Raw genomic sequence first — 19,972 nt, 5'->3', positions numbered from 1 at the left:
TTATTTTGTAAGGTCACACAGGCTCGGAATATTTCTTGCCGCTCAAGATCTCGTATCGGATTCGGTAAAAGCTGCTGCAAACCATGCATACTAGCACGACTAGGCCTGAAAGGAACCAAAGTTTCCTTGGTGCCCACCTTCACAGGTCTAGTCCTAGCGAATTCCCCCTTGATGGGCCGCTGGACTACTGCATTTCCGTAACCAAGCGAGTGCGCCATCCTTTTTTTACGCTATACAGCTCAGATCTAGCCCAACATTTTCGTAGGTCATATTTACTTCGTTTTCAATAATTAAAAAAAAAGTGTAAACTAGCTGAAAAACATGGCCGTTAGGCAACGGGTTGCTCCTGATTCTAGGCTGTCTAGGCTGGGAGAAAGCGGATGAACAAAGAGTCCTGATACGATAGTCGCATCGGTTGCCTCTGGTAACATTGCAAGATTCTTAACTCCTATTAAGCCACTTTAGGTTACAGATACCTGCTTCGGCGTAGTCTATATATCCTCGACACTAGTAACATAGCAATGCAGCCCCAATATTCTTAATATATCTAATATATGCTACCTAGTGACCATCAAGCTAGCTGCTTTGATATTTTGCATGCATCTAGCCCACAAGTGTCCCTCTTATCTGAACACTAGTTTTATATTGTGGAAACTGCATAACATGATACATGCACGACGATTTCCTTGGTAAGTTGTTCAAGTCAGTGTTTCCCTTATTCCGAAAATCGAAAGGGCCAGAATTGTGATTCGGAATTCAAGTGGCCGGGGCCAGTTTTCGGTTTTATGCAGATGCAAGTGTATACATGTACAGGTGTCTCTATAGCCGATGGCATAGCTGTTAACTGTTTCCAATCGGGCTCGAAGAAATGGACAGTAACATTGCAGATCTGTTTTTGTTTGAGCATTAGAATCTACTAGGCTCTTGAATTTTACGACGAGAAGCCGTAGCGCACTATCCGCCCGCCAAAACGGTCAGTAGTTCAATCAATTGATCCAATAACGAAGAGGAGTTGTGTATGACACCATTCCAGTAATGATGTCGGCACTTTTACATGTACAGATATCTCAGCCCAAGGAGGTATTCTCTTGTATTTCCACCAAATTTATACTTCATCGCTTGCCCTTTCACGATACCTTTAGCTTACTAATGGCAGTCTTGACTCCAAACCCAGGTATTGGCCAAGCGTTTCCATGCCCCGGAGAACTCATTAAACTTCCACATTGACTCATACAGGTGGTTTCAGTGGCACTATCGCTATCTTCTAGTGGTGTGAAGCAATTATCCATGTTTTGAATCGACCGAACAAGTTTGCTAATCGAGGAACCACCCTCGGGTGTCGATCTAGAATGTCGTCCGCTGCAATTGACGGAATAGATATGGAAGAACACGAAGCGATCGAACCGTTTTCTGATTGATTTCTGAAAGATCGAAGTTGAGGCGAATAAAATATATATTTTCGCGAAAGAACTTGAGTTCCCCATTTTTCTTTGCGCGCGAAAGCTTTGATGGGGTATCAAGAACATACCGTCTACATCTTCATGACTTGGGAAGAAAAGTATCATGGATGACGCGCTCCATCGAGCCACTATATCACGGGTATGGTCCATCCAAGACCATTATTACATATATGTGCTGTCGAGCGAGTCCTTAGGCCTTGTGCGCTCACACTGCACTAACACAGTTTGATGACGAGACTGCGCTCGCACGTGTTCAGTCGGGATGTCGAAATTGAAACGAGTGGATGGCTTGCGACCAGCCGGTTGAGATACGCGGTGCAGTGCCTGTCTTCAGGCAATAGCTCGTAGTAATAGCAATGGTGTATAAACTTGAATTAAGCCTTTCGCGGCTCCTTGCAAATGAGAGCTCTAGATCTGGAGCGGTGTCGAAACGAAGGCGGAACAAGTTAGTCGTGCGAATTGCGACGGATGATGTTGAAGTAGCACGAAGAGGACACGGCTACGGGAGCCCGCCTTGGTCATCTTTGCAACTAACAGTCAAGGATCTTCATGTTGCTCCCCGCTGAAAGATCGACGGGCAGAGACCCTGATCTGGGTTGAAGCATGGTTGCACACGTGGGATAATATACTTGGGCTGATCCCTAATTGCTATTAATACTCCGAATAATGTTATTCTGCTATTCCACCTAGGCCTGAAGGCGATAGCCTCGAGACCAACTATATATACCTACGCCTACGATATACACCAACGACGTCACGATATGTATAGCCAACCTAAGTAAGCACTTACATATATCCAACGTGGCGGAGACCCAATTGCAACCGCCGTCAAGCCATTTGACCCTTCGGTACTTGAGTAGATAATCGACAGCTGGCAGAAGTTAACTAGCATTATTAGGGACTATCTCACAAGCCAACAGGTACAAACATAGCAATGTGATGTTTCAAATGTTCAGAAACCGGTGTCAGTTGCCATGGGATAATAAAAGAGCGGAAGAAGAGAAATAATTGTGAAAAAGAGAAAGTAAATGATGAAATAAATTTTATATCAAAGGCGGATAATATAACAGTCTTCAAAACAACTCGAACAGTACAGCCAATCCAACATGTGATTGGGCTTTGGATCCCTCACAATGTCCCGCCCACGCATACCGTGATTTCTGAGTATCTACATTTCCCAATCATTTCGCCAACCAGGTGCCTTCTTGATTCTTCTCGTCCTCGAGCCACTTGGAAATTGGTGTGAATTCAAACCCATATTCTGTGGGATTTCCTCCCTCAGGGTCGTATCCAAATTCCGAGAATCCACGTTTAACACTATGCATAAAGTGCGTCTTCGTAGCCTCCCATTCGTCAGCAGGCCATTTGTACAACTGGACATCCTTCCCCGTCGCTTTTCTCAACTTCTCAACTATATCATTCATAGTAAGAAGTTCCGTACCAATAGTGATATCCTTGTTGCGGAATTTCTCGGGGTTCTTAACAGCCTCGGCTGCGAATCTGCCAGTATCGCTACCGTCGACCCACCATTGGGGGTGATTTGGGTCCGTAGCATCCTTGATGGTGAGAGTGGTTGGTAGTTCCGGGAACATCATGGCCACATAGTGCGGCAAAACGAGATTCTGAATAAAGTTTGGAGGTTTGATGATTGTCCAATCAGCGCCGGAGGAACGAACTAACTCCTCAATCTTCCACTTCTTAGGCCAGTAGACCCTCAGGAAGCTATTCTCTGGGAGATTAGCGTAAGCCCGATCGAAGCTTTCTTGGGTTCCAGTCCTTGCAACCGACCCATAGAGAACCTGCTTGACCTTGTGGCGTTTGACTGCGTCGATGATATTCTCGGCCTGTTCGATGTCGCCGTCGCCGCCTGTAAGGTCGGGGAAGATAGTAAAGAAGACCGCATCGAATCCCGAGGAGAAGGCTTTGTTGAGTGCCTCCTTGTCACTAAAGTCGCCCTTAAAGATCGTAATTCCAGCATCCCTGATAGGTTTTGCGGCGTCGGAATCGGGATTACGGGTAAAGGCGGAGAGTTGGTGGTTTGGGTCGTCCTTAAGGGCCTCGACGAGGCCAGAGCCCATACAACCGGTAGCAGAAAGAACGAGAACCTTCATTTTGATTGAATTACTAGAATAAGTCAGACGCTAGATTTGAGGCTACTCAGGGGTAGTTTATGTAATTGTATATAATTGTAAGTTCTTGAAAGTCGAAACTCTGTGATATATATTGTATTGAACGCGAGCGATCGAAACGTAGCTAATTATGATGCTGAATTGATCTTAAAGTCTGCCATGCAATACTCTTTATATAGGATTCCTCAGAGCAGAGGTTTTCCAAATCATGCAAGTTCCACACGCCACCGCGAATGTTTCTCACTCACGCTCATCACCGCGTGCACCAACCCCGCAATCATCGGGAGGGGTAGTATCCGGCCGTTGCGGGCTGCCCATCAATTGAATCATGATGAACCACGCTACAGTTGTTGCAACACGCATAATCCAACAGATGATGATACCGCTTTCGGAAAGGCGCCGGATCTCGGAAGTCATTTCAACATCCGGCTTACAAACACCCACAACGTCAGCAACAAGTCAGCCTATCACAAGCCAGGCACTAAATTTTGTCGAAAACAGGCCCCAATGAGTACTTACGAGGACCTCAACTACAAGCGGCGTCATCCTCTCATAGAGAGACACCAGGCGACTACTCAATAACGTATCTGGGTCTAAGTCTGAACCCTGAAATTTGCTCTGTATTTCTAGGCCCTTTTACTATGTGCTTTAAGTACGTAGGCCTCATCAACGCGACGCAAGAGCCAACGTGCTCAAGTGCACGAGCTTCGACTTGGCAAGCAAGCGCAAGCTGGGAGCTGAGTTAATCGGACAAGTATAGCCGGGGCGCCAGCTGTAGTGCTTAGCTGGCTTATTTGCTACATCCCGTCATGGAGCTCTCACGGGTTCTCACTTCGGCCTGATTTTACGTCAACACTGACCCGATCAAGTCCCCTGCATAGCACGGTTGTTAATTAACCGGCTCTTTCGGTTCTTTCGGCTCGTTGTTCAAACGAGACTGGTAAAAGATACTAATACCGAGAATTTGGGTTTCGGTGAAGCAACTTTCCGTCCTTTTGGGAGTTTATTCTTCGTCTGAATTCATCTGATGTTTACGCTTATTTCCAGCGTATTTTTCCGCACTACAGCGCAGATTTGTATTTAAAATGGTGTCGCCACAATGAAACTGTGACAACCCGTGTATCGGATCAAATGAGGGTCTAGGGTCCGAGCGGCACTAAAAGCCCCACAGCTTCGGTGAAACTCCTCGGCTGTTGAGTGTCGGTATTCTTCGAATGTTCCTTTCGATGTCTGTGCGGGAACGCAAATTAATATCACATTTCTAGGAGCGGAACTCATGGGAAGCTTGAACGGCGAAAAGTTGTTACCAAAGCTCCTTCTCTTGTTGGTAACTCGCACAGACGGTTCCCGGCGAAGGATAATTGTCTTTGGTGGAGAATCTCTCCCATGAAAGATTGGCAACAGCTTAGGCCACCATTTTTGAATCAGCCAATGTTATGGGAGTTGGTCGATTCATCGCATGTAACTGCAGGATCGATGCCCCTTATTTTTCTGAAACGAAACTCTAAGTACAGTGAAGGAAGAGCCTCGCTCATTGCTGACGTTGGAATTTTTAAGTTTAGCTACCAGTTTCAAGCTTGATCGTTACAGGCCAACGAGTGGATTCAACCAAGGGGATTTGGCAAGGAAGAAACTTTGAGCCCCGTCTCTTCTAGAAAATCTCGAAGTATCAATTACATTGAATCCACTCTCGCCGCCCCTTGTTTTTCCGAGCGACAGATTATTGTACGATTCTCTCGTCATCTAGGAACTTTCGCAACTTGTCTCGGGCTTGGTTGCCTTCCGCATGTCTAGGTATTCATCGAGAGATTCTACGTGAATGTCAATCCCAGGGCATACATGTGAGAAATATATCAGTGTTGACCCACTAACGTAGTGGACCACTCCACATTGGCATCGTAGCGTTATATTTATACCGCGGTTTGAAATTATGTGTCTTTGATCGGACAAAGACCCAAGAATGGTCAATGTTAGAACGTGTCCGCGTTCGGGCAGCTATGTGGCTGATACTCCGCAGCTGCGTAGCTTACGAGTTTGCCAGCTGGTATGCTGTTTTCCCCCAATATTTGATACATTCAACGTCGCGGGCAGATGAAAGCTCTTTTGGTAGGGTCTAGGTCCTTCGAAAGTTTTCTATATTGTAATATCGCCGTTGAATATTAATATAGTCTGCTAAGTTGGTCACCGTCATCGTCATCGGCGGCAGTCCAAAAATGTGTACACAGGCCTGTGCATCGGGAGGCTTTGTTAGAAATAGACGCCATAAATCGGAGAGCCTATCAAGAGTCAAAGAGTCATTGCACGTTGATAGAGAAGCTTACATTTGTAACGGCTCTTGCATTGTATTGAGTAATTGAAAGCACAATACCACGGACGGTAGGCTTAGAATACACATACCCAAAGATTTCTTCGCTGCAATTTGAGAAACGGGCGAGCTTGACCTTTGTGGCCCGAGCCTTTAATAGATTGTATTGATTAAATGATAGATCCGAGGAAATTTTTCCCAGAATTCTTGGGGGGTTATCAAGTGAAGAAAGTAGCAAGGCCTGAATAGGAGATTCTGCGTCTTCCGGGATTGCTGGCCATCTACAGAGCTAGCTCTGCACATCATTGACAATTTCAATCTGAGCACGGACGACGGCTATACGCCGAGACATGGGTAGATAGACTAAATTTGAGAAAACTAGAGTCTATAATGTAGCTGATAGGATCGGTTCAGCGTTCTAAAACGCAGGGTGATAGTTACAGCCTCTGGTCTGAGAACAACCGTTAACCATTCTTCCAAAATTGCTGTCTACGTTCGAATATTCTATTGTGAGCGGCGAAGCTAGCCATATTGTCCGAATCACATTGCTGCACTGTTTCCCACACTCCCCTCTTGGATGTATAGTAATATGAGAATTACTAGGTTCGGAATTTGATGGTGTCACGGTAACATACGATGATATCATGGCTTGAAGTTCATCTTGTACAGGCCATAGCTTCAGTGATTGTTATCAAGACAATTATTGGCCACGGGCTAATGGAATTGGTCCTATGGCCAAGTTTGTTCCAAGCTAAAATCCTGCAACTACATGGGACTGAGAAAATCTTTTGCCGCCGTATATATGCAACCCTTGTAACTATCGGGGTTTTTTCTCCTCGTATATTAAATGTATGTGCGTCTTAAGCCTGCATCACGCGTGGTGAAAATGTTCCTAGTTTGCAGATAATGTAGAAACGTTTGAATTTATGAATGCAGAAACGGTAAGAACTTTACTCCGGCGTCCATGGACGCGGCCATATGGCCACAAGCATCAGGTCAAGCGGAGAAAAAAAGCAACCGGGTCATGGACATGTGTTGTTGGCAAGATGCAACAATTCCTCGGACAGTTAATTTTCGGCTGTAGCTGAGCTGAAGCTCGATGCGAATACCCGAGCTTAAGGCAAAGGAGGCTGAAGGCTGGGCCGGCTACAGAGTAAAAATCTTGCGTCTGTGCCAGGAAATGCGGAGAAGAAATGTGGAGAACCCATCCTGTCAACTGATCTTCGACACTTTGCCGTTTTTCAATACACGGAAGATGTCGATGGAGTCTTTCCGAACATTAACGAAAAGATACTAGCTCCTTCCTCGCCAATATACCTTGCTGAAAATCCGGAGAAGTGTCGGCGAATTCATATTTAAGCGTTTGTTGGCTAGCTTGGAAAGGATAGACCGTAGCATACACAGAGCTCTTCCGATTGTTGGTGAGAATAACTGTCATATCTTCCAAGGGTATAGAACTGCAGGCTAGCGCTATAGCGCCTGTTGAGAAGACGGCTATACCCTTCGATGGTGGAACAGATGGAATCCCCACCTGACGGGGTATGCTCGCACGTCACATTGGGGAGCAGAATTAGAACCAGCGTGGTCTATGATACTGAGAATGGCTAAAAGTATGAGAGTTGGTCAATCGGATAAGCGTCTACATCGATATTGGGAGTTTTAAAATTAAGGAGGAGGGAAAAAAAGTTTTTATGGTGGACTGCACAGTACCTTTGACACAAGGAGGCCTAAACCTTAGACCCGCAATTTCTATAATAGCTTGCTGCACGAGGCAATTCAGCCGCCACAGATGGCACAAATAGACATGTCAGATAGACATTGATTTAGAAAGGAAAAGCTATCCCGGGTTGGTATCATTCTACTAGGCAAGGATTGGCCTGAATCTCCTTTGCCGAGTGATTTTGGAACTTTGGCGGGACGTTGGAAGTGGGGAAACGCCTCTCCCATAGAATACATCTTGGTCCAGAACTTGAATTCGACCGAGCTAATCAAGTTTCGAAACAGTGGTTCTTAAGAGGCTGCTTGATATTACATTCATTCTTTCATGTATGGGGCAATTTGGTAGTTCATATGTGGCTCAGGTTCCAGTCCAAGATATATATTCATATTGAAATGGACACGGAATATATGCCTAGGAAGTGAACGAGAAAACACAAGTATCACATTTTAAAGATCAATATGTCTGCAAAATTTGGCGATTTTCATTAATCCAGCCATGTATTTAAAAGCGGGGTGCTTTGGGAACCATGCTCATCTTCTCGTATCATATCACCAACTACCTAGGTAATATTCAGTAGGTTATATTATATAGCAGCTAATTTAGCGATCTGAGAGCCACTCATAATATTGATAGTAATAGTTTCGCGATCAGGTGACGTGACGATGATTATACTGCCTTACGAATAAGACACAGCCAGTATCAAATGCCAGATGTTCAGTTATATTGTTCTATGAGCTCAGATAAGGTCTTTACTGAGCACATCCAGGCCAGGCACCCGCCTCAAAAACAGTTTTAACCTCTCGTCAGTCCCAATCCCTGAATAGTCGTATTATCCTATGAGCGGGGTTGGCCCCGGTGTGAACTCGCAACCGACCCCGTGACGAGATGAAATTCTGCGAGTTCATGCAACAAAGTATCACAATAATGTCGTATCCCTCCACGATCGGTACTCTGGGGTGCATAATAACGATGTGATCAAGCTGCATTTACTCAAACGAATTTCTAGCCACCTTCATTTTATTTTTCTAGAAGGCTTTGGTAGCCGAAAGTGGACTGGTCAAACATCACGAGGACAAAGCGTCTGGGGTTTCACAAACACAAGAGACGGAGAACTTCGGAAAAATAGAGGGCCGGAGTATCCTTGTATGGATAATGGAGGCCTATGCGCGTTCGAAAGCCTCAGATGACCACTTGGAATCGAAGCCACTATTGTGGCCACACCTGCACTAACAGCACCACCTACAAAATTTTCGAGGTTGCATACATAAAAAAAATTCTGCGCAATCTCACATGAACAGTTGCATTTGCTGTAGGAGCACGGAGTTTGCTGCAGCGTAGGCTAAGCTATGGTTACTTCGGAACCCATAGAGTTTTTCCGGCCCTCCGGTGCTATGATCTAGATGGAGTAGAAACTACGATGTCAGCATTTCGGTGAACCCCAAACAAGTGGTTCGGCTATTACTGCCCACAGTGAGTTATATCGAGCGGATGGTCCCATAATAATCGATTTTGATATGTTGTTGGTAGAATGTCCAGGGTCATCCGTTTCATTTTGATAAAGTCGATACGAATACAACTAGTAGTGGGTTTGGCGGAACATTTTGTCAGGCCACAACTAGTGTCACTGCCAAACATCAAGCGCCGTAAGCTAGAAGGATGCATGCAGACCCTTGAGGCTTTGGATGCAACAGCTTCGAGTGGCGCTTCTGAACATTAGCTTTACCCCCAGATCCAGCCTCAAGTCCGAATCTCCCAATACAGATGCTGATTCGAACCATTAGAATTCCCACATCCGTGGCTTAAATCGGATCAACGTTATTGCGGGACCGAGTGGCAAGACATCTGTAATCTTAGCCGTGAAATCGGCCCACTCTGTGCTCCAAAATCAGGCCAAGCGATTAGCGCCTCAATTGTGGCAACTGAGGACAAAGGCCGCAGGCGGCTGTATTCATTGGGTTAAGAGCGGACCATTCAATGCAAACTTCAACGAACTATCGAATCCTAGGGCCAGCTTCGGCTGTATTGTACGTAGAGATCGAATGTTTCGATTAATTCCATTTCAGAATGGCCTTCTCCTCTGAATAAACTCCAGCACGTTTTCAGGAGAGGAGATAAGAGTCTTACAAAGGCCTCATTCATGACCCCTTTCTAGGGCCGAGAAGCGAGTCGCTTCATAGCTGCATTACGTCAATAAGCGGAATTAATGAGGGATATTTCCCCCAGTTGCTACACGGTAGTTGCTGCAATGTATTGTAGACAATCTGATAAGTGACCTGCGAGAAAACCTAGTCTTCCCGGTTTCACGCAAAGCAGCAACCATATGGCCCGCGCGGCAGCAGCGAAAATTGTTGCCGAGAACGTGTTGAGCTCCATGGCCATGAATTAAATCGAATCGCCCCTAACGGTCAAATAATTATGCGGAACCGGGAAGGGGTTGAAGAGGGCCCTACGAGTCTCATCTCAAAACTCACATCGGGAAGGATAACGGAAAGTTTTGTGAGAGTGGTGAAAGTTGATCGAAGGGAGAATTCCTGGTTCTGGCGACGTGCAGGTCAAGATGCAGGATGTATCATCGACGAAAATGGACGATATACTGAAATCCTGTTAATAAGCCTCACAAAGAGTATAACAGTGGGATGATTTTATCCCGTTAGTGTACATCGCCAAAGTAAAAAAAAAGTATTTCTAAACTCACCAGCAAAATTTCCGATATCTTGTTGCCCTGGTTTGTTCTTCAGGATTAGCCGAGTGGGTAGGACCCACATTTGCTGTTAACCCAACCAATGAGGTCTTCGGACGATGGATATGATCACGCGGTTCGCTGGATGCCCTGCTGCTGTACCCCAAATACCCGGACCGCACCATCCATGTCTTGACACTGAAATCGAGTAACTCTTCCTCCGATCCTTCGTCTACTACATATTTTCTGTTTGGAATAACCTGGAGTTGGTCTGGACGGAAGATGCCACCATTAGGAAAACTCACTGACAATGGGGTAAAATCGATCGATGTTGGCGACGGTGTGGGGAAACTTCCTTGCATGGACGAAGTATTTTGTGTGTTCTCCGTGCGCCATACCTATTCTCCAGAGGAGTCGTCGGTGCGGGGCACAGACTCCAGCCGTCTAATCCACAGAGCCACACAACGAAGCCTTTCAGCCCTGTCATTTCGTAAAGATCATCAATGCTTCTTCTAGAATTACTAAAGAAGGTTTCAGAGTGCTTCAGCAAGAGCACAGACTCGTTCCTGATCGATGGAAGAAAGCCCGAGGCGTCGTGTGGTCTCTGGAAGGCTATGATGTACCGATGTCCTAATGGGATCACCGTTTGTCGATACTCCGATACCGCTGAGTTTTTTGCAGGACAATACTGCTGCGTCTTCTAAATGGCCGAGTTCTAGGGTATCTTTTGGGCAGCAGAGCGCGTACAGATGCAAAGTGAGTATACATGAGCTATATCCCAGACTGACGGGAATTGGATTTAGTTCGGGCAACAAAATCCATTGGTCTTAGCAAGTGAGGAGAGGAATAATAATATATTCTGATATATCCCTAGCCATATTGTAAGGGCTTTGTCTTCGTTTGTTCGATTTTTTAGGGTAGGCGAGAGGTGTGGGAGCAGTCTGCCAGGCTCTGACCCTCGGCTGGAACGGATCAGCTTTTGTGAAGATGAGGAATTTGGACGAAATGATCTAGGGCCAGGACTTCAGATCAGGTCAAGTCACATTTTCTTCGCTGTGTCGTGTCTACCGCCTGATTTAGCTGTCGCTATCCTGCCCAAAATTTTATTTTGTCAACATGCTGCAGCGTCTAGCAGGGGATTAGTATTCCTTTTTTTCTTTGGCAGTTGGCGTGTTTGTTCGATTCACCCGCCACCATATTGGTCCGGTCTCTTCAGTTGAATGTTGCTTTTTATCCCCACCATCTTGCTGCGGTGGACAGGGTGCAAGAATCCTAGTCGGTGCTTGACCTCCTTGTCCAAGGATCCCGGTCTTGCCTGGGTAAGTCCTTTTCAGCGCTCTGCTTTTCCTTTTTCTTCGGTGTGAAGTTAATTTGTAGCTTGTTCTAACAAAAGATCATCTCCTGACTGCCCCGTGCAAGATTTATGTACTCCAAACAAGGGGCCGATGTAAATTGTGGGGCAATTGCAAGAATTCGACCGCGTACCTAACTTTTGTATCGACGAGGCTAGGAATTTGAAGTTAACTCTGCCAAATACATCCATACTCTGTATTCTTGCTTGTTCTACTTACCAGAGTGCAACTCTAGACGCAGAACTCCATCCTTGTCTTCGATTGATTGGATTGGACAGCTGACGACCTGGTTACTACCGGTTCGTTCTCTCAGTCCAAGGAAGGTTAGAGCTCTCCGGAAAATCCCTACCTTTGCGACTTACTCGCATCTTCTCCATATTTTCTTTTATTCTTGTGCATGCATCTTTGCTTGTGGCTGATTGTCCAGTGCGATCACTCAGAACAAGGGACGGACCATGCATCGCAGATTTCTGGACTGTCACTATTTAATCTTGGAGCCATCCCCACCATCTGTGTCCGAGTCCTTCTCTCACCACCAGCTATCGCTTCATTGACGATATCTACTGCTCACTGACAAGATATATCTTTTCTCTACACTCATTCCTCTTCCCAGAAATCTATATCGACTGGTAGATCATAAGATCCCGGCGTACGAACCACCTTAAACATAAATATAATCGAATATTTTTACGACTTCAAGCTTCATAACGCCTTATATATAATACGCTTCCTCATCATATTTCAATATCCCAGATTTCAATATGTCTTCCCCACGCAGTCACCCACAACACTCTCGCAGCATGAGCAACAATAGATTTGCGGGCATGATCCCTCCTCTCATGCTTGTTAATCCATCAGATTTACAAATGAATGGAGTCCGCGTCGATGGATCTCTGCTGTCAAGCAAGACATTCATTGATTCTATGACCGCCTCGTTCAACCAGCACGAAACCATGTCTCCATCTACTCCTGAATTTATCGACTCGCCATCGTCCACTGTTAGCGCTGATTCTTTCATGCCTCCAACTCCACAGCAGATGCACCACGGCAGATTTCTCTGCCCTGAGCCAAACTGCTCCTACAATATCATTGGTTTGAACTCTGGTGCTGAACTTGAGCAACATGTTGCCTCCGGCAGTCATGTTAACCATCCCGTTGAGTTCGAACTCGAGCTCAACAATGAGGATCAATCCGGATATTCGGCCCCAATGTGGGGAAACAAGAACGGAGAGTATTTTGCTCTTCCTACGCAACCAAAGGGAAAGGGCGTTGATGGACACTGCGCATGCCGATATTGCAATCCCCATGTTGCAGTTGCCGAGCCTGAGATTCAACCTCAGCAATCTCTCGAACTTCCTCCTCCAGTCGGTGGCAATGGCTTCGACCACCGGACATGGCAACAGAATATGAAATTGGAGAAGGCAATGCAGGCCGTTCTACAACAGCACCAGCGAATGCGAGAGGCAGAGGCAATGCAACAAAGTATTTCTTTTGCCAATACCGTGCAGCCGTTCGGAAACTTTTACGGCGCACCTCAAATGCCAGTCTACCCTGTCTACAACAATGCTTTTGCTTACTAAACGGATACCCCCTCATATGATCATGCCTCTCTCACGATACAATTTTCTTATTGTTCGTATACCCTTTACCAGTTATCATGAGAACTGGATGATCTTGGAAACACGAATCTTTTTTTTTGAAGCCTCAGTTTGTACATACCCACGACATATCGTCGAGTCAGAGTTTGCTATTTTTTCGTCAGACCTTAGCCTTTCCTTTTTTTTTTGGTATAGCTGATATCCCCATCCAAAATATCCCTCGGAGTTACTATTTCTGGAAAGTCCGTCTCTTTTTCATTCCTTTTTGTTCATATTTTGTTTTTGGATACCAGGCGGTGTTCAATCAGGCATTTCAATTGGGGAGGCGTTATATTCACCGACATTCTACCACAAAAACGCGGAAATACCAATACCTATCACGAGAGTTTTGAGGTTTCTCGCGGACCGACAAAAGTTCTCAATTACTGCATTGCATTCATGGCACAAAAAGTCAGACAGGATTTTGGAGGGCATCTTGATCATATTTGGATTTATTGCCTGTATGTACGATAACTAAGAGAGTTGAGCTTTCTGGTGTCAATTCTAGTTTCCTAATTTAGGAGAACAAATACAAATCAATTACTTGAACTTCGAATCTTTAATTCTCGTGGATAATGATGTAGCTAATGAAATCCTCCTGTTTAATGATAAATACATTACTACTGACATCCTTAAGACCTTGTTAGAATCACATTTATGGAGTATTTCGTGACCCTAACTTCCATCAAACATAGTATTATTGGTAGAACGAAATGTCATTCGCCCAGTTATCATTTTTCTTTCTTCTATTCACGAAAGAATTACCAACTTGGAATGGTTCGGATGTTTCATGGCCGACGATACGTTATACTACCAGTGTAGATAGCATATGCCGTGTCAAACTGAAATTTGTGGTTCTAATCGATTTGATAGATTGGAGATGCATAGAGCATGAAGGTCGCCGCAGAAATCACTCACAGAACCGATTCCCTCTCGAGTAACCTTTTAGTAATAACGTTAGTAAAATTCGATACCTCACCCTCAATCTCCGATATTTCACAAAATCATTCCGACATTTTGCCTGTGAGAATGGCCGGTAGCGTTGATTGTGCACTGATTCAAGGGCGTATAAACTCGAGTTTTCGTAGAAGAAAGCACTGATATGTAGATGGTTTGATATTTTTGGGGTTGTGTGGATGACCAGCCCCAGATCTTCCGGGGTATGGCCCTTGCTCTTCCCCATACTTCTATGCAGAAGGAATTAAAAAGGTCCAGCGGAGGATAATGCACGGCATCTGTGCTGGCTAAACACAAACCCTAGAAATAGGTATTTCGTCTTGTAGGCGCAGATAGGTCGCTTCGCGCGAGCTCGAGCCATTTCTTTGCCTGCATGGCAAATTTCAGAAGAAAATACTTGCTAGTGTAGTGTTTGCCGTGGCCAAAATACCGGCCATTTCCTGCACAATAATTACACCGCCTTCCTGCCTTTCTGAATTATAATATTATGAAAGGACAAATAATATCAACAAACATTATCGGATGAGCTGCCCCAGCGATACCTTAGTTCTGCACCACAGCAATAATACTATGACTTAAGAACCCTTCGGTTATAATAATTGCGCCTCTGATAAACCTCGCCAGTGACCAAGCCCTCGCCGTATCCGAGCACAGCAAGAGTTCCAAGACATGTTTGTTAATGTCCTATTTTCCCTGCTTTATCAGGGTCCGTTCAGAGCCTTTAGTTGTATCTGAAACCCTGAATATCATTGAAAGATCTGAGTATAAACAGTATCGTAAAGTTACCCCCTGGAGATGATTTGTTTTTTTTATTTATTTTTTATCTTAAGCAAAACAGATCATACCTACGTTCTCGAATATTTCTGAGACAGGTTGAACCTAACGGACTGGATTAATAAAAATCGCCGAAATGGCTAGGAGTAGTTTCTGCAGATGAAGACGTCGATGTCGGGACCTACCCCACTTTGCTCACCGATAGCGAAAAGAGGAATAGTATGGGGTCTCTAGCGGAGTTCACGAACGGGAGATAGGTAACAAATCTTTCATAAGCTATACCCCAAAGGTACTTGCCGAAGTGTAAGAAACAAGGATACAAAAGGTGTGCCTTGAGAAATCTATTTGAAATTCAAACTTTCCGAGTCTTCTATGCGTGGCTGGGGCAGAAATATATTTGTGTAGGCAGATGTGCTGGGCCCGAACGCCTTCCGGGGAGGACGACTTTGTGATGTTGTCATCATAATGCCATGGTGTGCGTGACTTCTGAGGATAACTTTGTGAGTTGGTGGCTTGAGTAACCACTGGTACCAGTGTGTCTTCGCGTTGCCGTCTCCCTTCTGTGCACGACTCTACCGCAGATCTGTGCTCGAGCACCTGCGAAAGTTCGTCGAGATGGTGTGGATGCCTATCCTTGCTCTTACAACGGTGCCTTGCAGGCAGTGGGGTACGGAAATTTCTCCCATAGTCGCAATCCGGTACATCGCGCTTGGTTAGTGCAGTGCGGAGAAGGAAGTCGAAAAAGTTGACCGAGGAGGGAAAACTCACGAAGTTCATGCTGAGGTCGGGAGAAGCCTCGACAGGATGGGGCAACCCTGCTAGCGCCGTTTCTAACTTATCCGTGCGCTACTATGTACACAAAATCAAGCCTAAGGCAAGATCAGGTGCAGCAAACGACCAATCGACAAAAGAAACTCTGGAACAAAAGTTCGGATATTGGAGGTGGAGACACTACTCGGCAGGGATGCTTGATGAAAATGCAACAAACGTAGAAATACCCATTCCCGGCTGAATAAAACATCAGAGAGACCAGCACACCTAAAATAACAAAGGGACCGTTAGAGGCGCCGTCAATGCATAACTAATCCAGGAAAACCTCGGACGAGCCTACATACATTTAAAATCGTCTGCCAAACCATCTGATATATCGAGTATTATAGTGAGGGGTAAAGTGCATGTTAGTCCAGCTCCTACGGGACTTGTGTTACCCGCAATGAGGCGGTTCGGCGGGGTAATAACCCCGTTCGTTTTAACTTTTGTGACTAAGAAAATCGGCCTCGGTGCTTGAATTCTTAGTTGAGAAATTAAGGAGGTTCAATTTTTTTAAATTTTTTTTTTTTTGGTTCTTTAGCCTGGCCCACTCGATTAGTCTACGAAAAAGGTTGGTCGACATAGACTAAGGCTAGCGTCTATAGTTAGACCTACCGGCTACCTCCAACTTGCAAAACTTTCCACTGCGACTAGCAACTAACATCAATTAGCTACTTTTTGAGACTAAAATTTTGTGAAAATGTGGAGCCACTGGTTAGCTTTTCATGTGGGTTCGATACTTCAACCTAGTTGGTCGATGTCTGAAGCACTGGCCAAGTCTTTTACATTTTCAAGTAGTAGCGACTGCCTGTTAGAAAATTCATCTCCGAGTATTATTACTTTCCGGCTAGATTATGACATATATCCTGTAGATGTAGTTGAATTTCCAGCTAGTGTTCGTCTCGAGAAAATGTTAATATCTTTAGCCAGAAAACGCGACCTCTTGAGCAGCATGTTTGTCAGTGCTAATATCAGATGACAGCCCGGCTGGCCCCGGGAGGATCAAAATTTGCCTGTGTGGAGGTTAAGAACACGAGATCACCTTGTCCGCGAGTGGCAAATCCGAGAATAAAAGGTTTGACAGGCCTATTTGCCTGCTGAGTACGTGGTTATGGTGACACAGCGACTGACGATAGTCAATTCTCACTTTGCAATTGCATGTAACGGTCGTATGTACCAAGGTCTAGCCTCTGCTAGTTCTTATATTCAATAATGGCGACTACATAAGACTAACCTAGTAAGCCACGATGGGTCCTGTTGTCCTACTTTTCCAGAGCGGGAACACACGAGTACGAGGATTCCAAGCGAGCCAACTGGCAAGACTCTGAAAAGCAAATATGCGTCTCACGATATGGATCTGAAGTCCAAATATTTCTTCAACGCTTCCTATCACAAATTGCCAAGTCGATTTTTTGGCCGTCACTATCTGCACTAAGTTTAGCAAGCTGGAACTGAAATTAGAGACAAATAATGTCATGAAAAGAATCAACTTGACTGAGTGATTTACCGGAGTTTCTCCGCAACGACTAGGGAGGAAAGCAGTTTCAAGCCTGCGTCGATCAAAAAAGCCACCAAATGCGATCTAGCAGGCCACCCTGTGGGTCCTTTTCATGACTTGCAGTAGTCCTCATGACTAAAAAACAGGGTTTTGGCCTGACAGTATCGGACGTAGGAGGTGGGGATAGCTTCTCCCCATCTAGTTCTTTTGCCAAAACTTGCTATATTGCCAACCCAGCCGCCCCGTTTTCAAATCCAGCGCCTCCAAAAGACTTGTGCGTCGATGCTCATTATCGCCAAGATAATATATATTGCAGGTATTATGCGTCAGTCTCTTAGCCACCGGAGTTTGTGAGTGTCATTCAAAGTCGAAGAGAAGAAAAATAAATCCAAAGACGCTAACAGTTTACCCCATATAATTCCAGTCCTCTATAGTCAGGGGTAAGGCTCTTTGGGCGTAGATATTTCGCGCTATCGTTTGCAAATTCATGACTGCTTCAAGGGCTCTCCGTCTCCTCCCTGGAACCTTTCATCAGCTCGTGTCAACCATCGACACTTTTTCTTCTCCATGCCCGTCAATGCCATGGCACGATCCACAAACCTACGCGATTCGTTATCTTGCCGAATAAAAAATTTTATCCTTGACCTCGTTTCGAACTCTTGGTATCGAAGCTAGTCGTAATCCCCGCCGATTTGCACCGAATCTTTGAGATCGATTGGCAGCTTTTGCAATCATCAAACTCAGTTTTCAATAGAGGTTAGTCAAGAAAATCACTTGATCGCAAAATCCTATCAACCACTAGCTGACTTCTAGTGGTTTTTTGAACTAGGCTGATTCGAACTACATAGCGCTCTGGCTATTTTAATCGTCGCAGATAATTAACTCGGATGCAAAAATGCCGAGTTCATCATTCATATATATTTTTTTGGATCAGACACCAAAAGCCGACTCTTGTCGCATAATCAAGAAAGTGGCATAAGAGATTCACATAGTCAGAAAAGACCAGGGTACACTTCCCCTGTTTGATGAAGACTACATACTTGGTGTTTCCACCTGCAAAGCCGCCTCGCATCTGATATGCGAACTAATTCCTTGGATTTAATCCTGCATACACGGCAAGATTCTATCAGGAGATACAATCGAGTACTTCTGTGAACATCTTGTAATCTATCATCTTGATAATGCTTCTAGGGACAGGAGGAATTTTACGGGCAGTTTAGGGGATACGGGCAGATGGCACCATCCTGGCCTTCGTCAAGTTGTTCGATTTCGGAGATTTCTTCCTCAGTGAGCTCCCAACCATCCATATCCATATTCGCTTTCATTCTCCTAGGGTCGTCACTCTTGGGGAGAGGAATATATCCCTTCTGCAAACTCCATTTGATCATAACTTGAGTTGGGTGTCTGCCATGTTTCTGGCCGATTGCGACTAGGACGGGGTTGTCTGACCGTCGGTTTCGCGCGATGGGTGCATAAGCGGTGATGACGATGCCCTTTGATTTGCAAAGATCGATGACTTCCTTTTGCTGGCAGAAAGGATGAACTTCTATTTGGTTGCATACAGGTTTGATAGAAGTATACGAGTCCATCTGGAAAAGGTGTTCTATGCCACTATGATATGCCGAAGGGTTAGTCTTTTCAGAAATATGGATAGGAGTGGTCTCGTACCCAGACTCACACATTGTGTGGCCAGACGGGAGGAAATTTTTGAAAAAGTAATTCCGGGGTATTTTCTTTTGAGAGCTTGGGTCGTGGCATATACTACTAGGTGGTGTACTTACTAATTGCTAACTCCAATATCGACAGTGGCCCCTTCCTCCTTTAGTAACTCTAGAGCTTTCCAGAGAATTTCACGGCCTTCTCTCCCGCTCGCAGGTGTATGAACAAGAAAGAGATCCACATACCCTTTCCTGTCTCCTTCCCCAGAATCGATTTTTCGGACACTTTCTCTAATGTTTTCTAATGTCTTTTCGACACTATTTTCAACGGGGTGTTGAATCTTTGTGACAATATAAAGTTCCTTTCTAGGAATCCCAGCTATCTTGATTGCTTCTCCGACGTCAACCTCATTTTTGTAAAATTGAGCGGTGTCAATGTGCCTGTAGCCTGCTGAAAGGGCGGCAAGGACAGCTGCCTTGCAATCAGTCGATTTGTAGACCCCGTACCCTATACGAGGGATTTTGGCATCGGATCCTGTGAGGGGAACGAGATCTTTGACAGAGTAGCTCGGAGCCATGGTGTAAGTATGTATGGATGCTGGCGTATGATTTATGAAATCGTTATTTTATCTTTCATGAATTTATCTGCACTGAATTGAAGCTGTTAAGTTTAGCTTGTAGGAACGTCATAAACCTCCGCTTTTGAACTTGTTCAAAATAACACAATTCGACAACGCATGAGTTGCTCTAGTTCGAAGTTCCTGAGATATCTAGGTATTTCTACTGATACAGCTGGTATCTTCGGATAATGCTCCTCTCTTTATGAAATTTGAGTAAAAGGCTTAGAGTAACTCATGGCAAAAAATATTGGTGTTTGGAAATCAAAAGCTTTTATTCTGGCTGCAGACAAAAACCATAATACACCTATATACAAATTTTGCAAAACGTAACATCATACTTCGCAAATAGCATAGGCCGGTACAGGAACTGGT

The 19,972-nt window shown here is 44.9% G+C and overlaps 3 protein-coding genes across 3 annotated transcripts; 1 reads left to right on the top strand and 2 right to left on the bottom strand.

Moving 5' to 3' along the window:
• Window positions 1–2,641: 2,641 nt before the first annotated feature.
• On the bottom strand, window positions 2,642–3,571 carry DFL_009861 (uncharacterized protein; the record flags this gene model as incomplete). Its single annotated transcript, XM_067639810.1, has 1 exon — window positions 2,642–3,571. One exon carries the CDS (start codon window positions 3,569–3,571, stop codon window positions 2,642–2,644), a length of 930 nt encoding a protein of 309 aa, XP_067487561.1.
• Window positions 3,572–12,407: 8,836 nt separating this feature from the next.
• DFL_009860 (uncharacterized protein) lies at window positions 12,408–13,226 on the top strand (the record flags this gene model as incomplete). Its single annotated transcript, XM_067639809.1, has 1 exon — window positions 12,408–13,226. The coding sequence occupies one exon, from the start codon at window positions 12,408–12,410 to the stop codon at window positions 13,224–13,226; it is 819 nt and encodes a 272-aa protein (XP_067487560.1).
• A 5,301-nt stretch (window positions 13,227–18,527) lies between these two features.
• Window positions 18,528–19,558, bottom strand: DFL_009859 (uncharacterized protein; the record flags this gene model as incomplete). Its single annotated transcript, XM_067639807.1, has 2 exons — window positions 18,528–18,933; window positions 19,104–19,558. The coding sequence occupies 2 exons, from the start codon at window positions 19,556–19,558 to the stop codon at window positions 18,528–18,530; spliced, it is 861 nt and encodes a 286-aa protein (XP_067487559.1).
• Window positions 19,559–19,972: the final 414 nt, after the last annotated feature.

Source organism: Arthrobotrys flagrans, assembly GCF_004000055.1.
Source record: "Arthrobotrys flagrans strain CBS H-5679 chromosome Unknown unitig_1, whole genome shotgun sequence".
Lineage (NCBI taxonomy): Eukaryota > Fungi > Ascomycota > Orbiliomycetes > Orbiliales > Orbiliaceae > Arthrobotrys > Arthrobotrys flagrans.
Note: the sequence above shows the minus strand (reverse complement) of the source record. Positions and strands in the feature narration are given on the sequence as shown.